Here is a 1,348-nt window from a genome sequence, read left to right as displayed (position 1 = left end):
TTTTTACTTGAGGTATTTTAAGGATATTTTGATGCTCAGCTTTGTCCACTAGAGGGCGCTCCAGAGTGTGACAACTGCAGCAAAGTCATTAGACTCCTGTTGCATCCAATCAAATGCACTGTTATTGCTGCTGATACAAGCATCACTATACTGAAGTGTAACTGTACGCATATTTGAAGTGTTTTCATAGAAAAGTGAAATATTATTTATGTGTCTGTCCAAAAAGTTAACATTTTAATAACTTTAACAGCTTTTGTAGATCCAGTCTGATCCATACATTTTAATAGTTGAAAGAGATTATTGAAATATTATGATTACTTCTTTTTCTTTGTCATGCGTTGTGTAAATGGTAGGTTCATTAAATATAATTAACATTAAAAACATCAGATGAACTCCATTGTATTTTCATTGCAAGTGAATATGACTTGATGATTATATAAATCTTTGACCCCAACTCCAGGTTTCTCACTCACACCTGAGATACCCCAAGGTGTGGTGATTCAAGGTAACAACAGCAACCCTGCCAGCGAGAAGTTCAGAAGAGTTCGCAACTGGAGCATCACCAAATATAAGGTTGGAGGATTTTGACTAGACTTCCTGTTACTGTACTTTGGTGCCAGATATAATCTTTTACTATCGATCTGGTCTCCCCACAGTATACCAGGCAGGCTCTTTCGGAGAAGCTTGGCCGTGGGTCTCGTACCGTGGATCTGGACCTGGAGCCCCGCCTCGAGCTGCTCAAAGACGACCGACAGCGCTATGAAAATATGACCAGTCTGGCTCAGACGCTTGCCAGTCAGCTCTCTCAGCTCACAGTTACCCAGAAGAACCTCGGGGATGCCTTCACAGAACTCAGCGTCAAAACCCCAACTCTGCACGTAAGTATTGGGGATACAAGCTGCTACTTTAAGTCTACCTGCTAATGCTAACAGGATTACATACAGTAACCTTTGATGTATTTAGAATTACTAGATCCAGCGCTGGTGACATGCTGAACTCTAAGTTTCTTTGTCCAAAGATTATATATAAAAATCCCCAAGTTATGCTGTAAAAACACAATCTCCTGATTGTTTACTGTTTTTGGTCGTCATATTGATTGTGACTTCCTGAAATATTTTCCTGAATGATAGATGTCAACACTCAGGTATAACTTCCACATTAGTGCCAATAAAGGAGTAAAAGTCGAAATCTGCTAGTTTACCTGCTACTGCAGACAGATTGTTTGGTTCCCCACCACAGACAGTATGAAAGACCGCACTAATTAAATAATATTAATGATAATAATAATTAAATAGTGAAATCCTGTGAAGCCCAGATCTGAGAGCTTTCGTCATTAAATATCTTGGTA

At 39.2% G+C, this 1,348-nt stretch overlaps 1 protein-coding gene across 1 annotated transcript in view; it reads left to right on the top strand.

Annotated features, from left to right (window-relative positions):
* Positions 1-460: 460 nt before the first annotated feature.
* Positions 461-1,348, top strand: part of LOC102310859 (arfaptin-1) — a gene marked incomplete at its 5' end in the record, with an annotated part of 3,198 nt that continues 2,310 nt past the window's right edge. Inside the window, 1 exon segment of the mRNA XM_042216163.1 lies at positions 461-573. Within this exon segment, the coding sequence (XP_042072097.1) occupies positions 461-573 (113 nt within the window).

The sequence above is a fragment of the Haplochromis burtoni genome, unplaced genomic scaffold (assembly GCF_018398535.1).
Source record: "Haplochromis burtoni strain Fernald_Lab_line unplaced genomic scaffold, NCSU_Asbu1 Contig_942, whole genome shotgun sequence".
Lineage (NCBI taxonomy): Eukaryota > Metazoa > Chordata > Actinopteri > Cichliformes > Cichlidae > Haplochromis > Haplochromis burtoni.
Note: the sequence above shows the minus strand (reverse complement) of the source record. Positions and strands in the feature narration are given on the sequence as shown.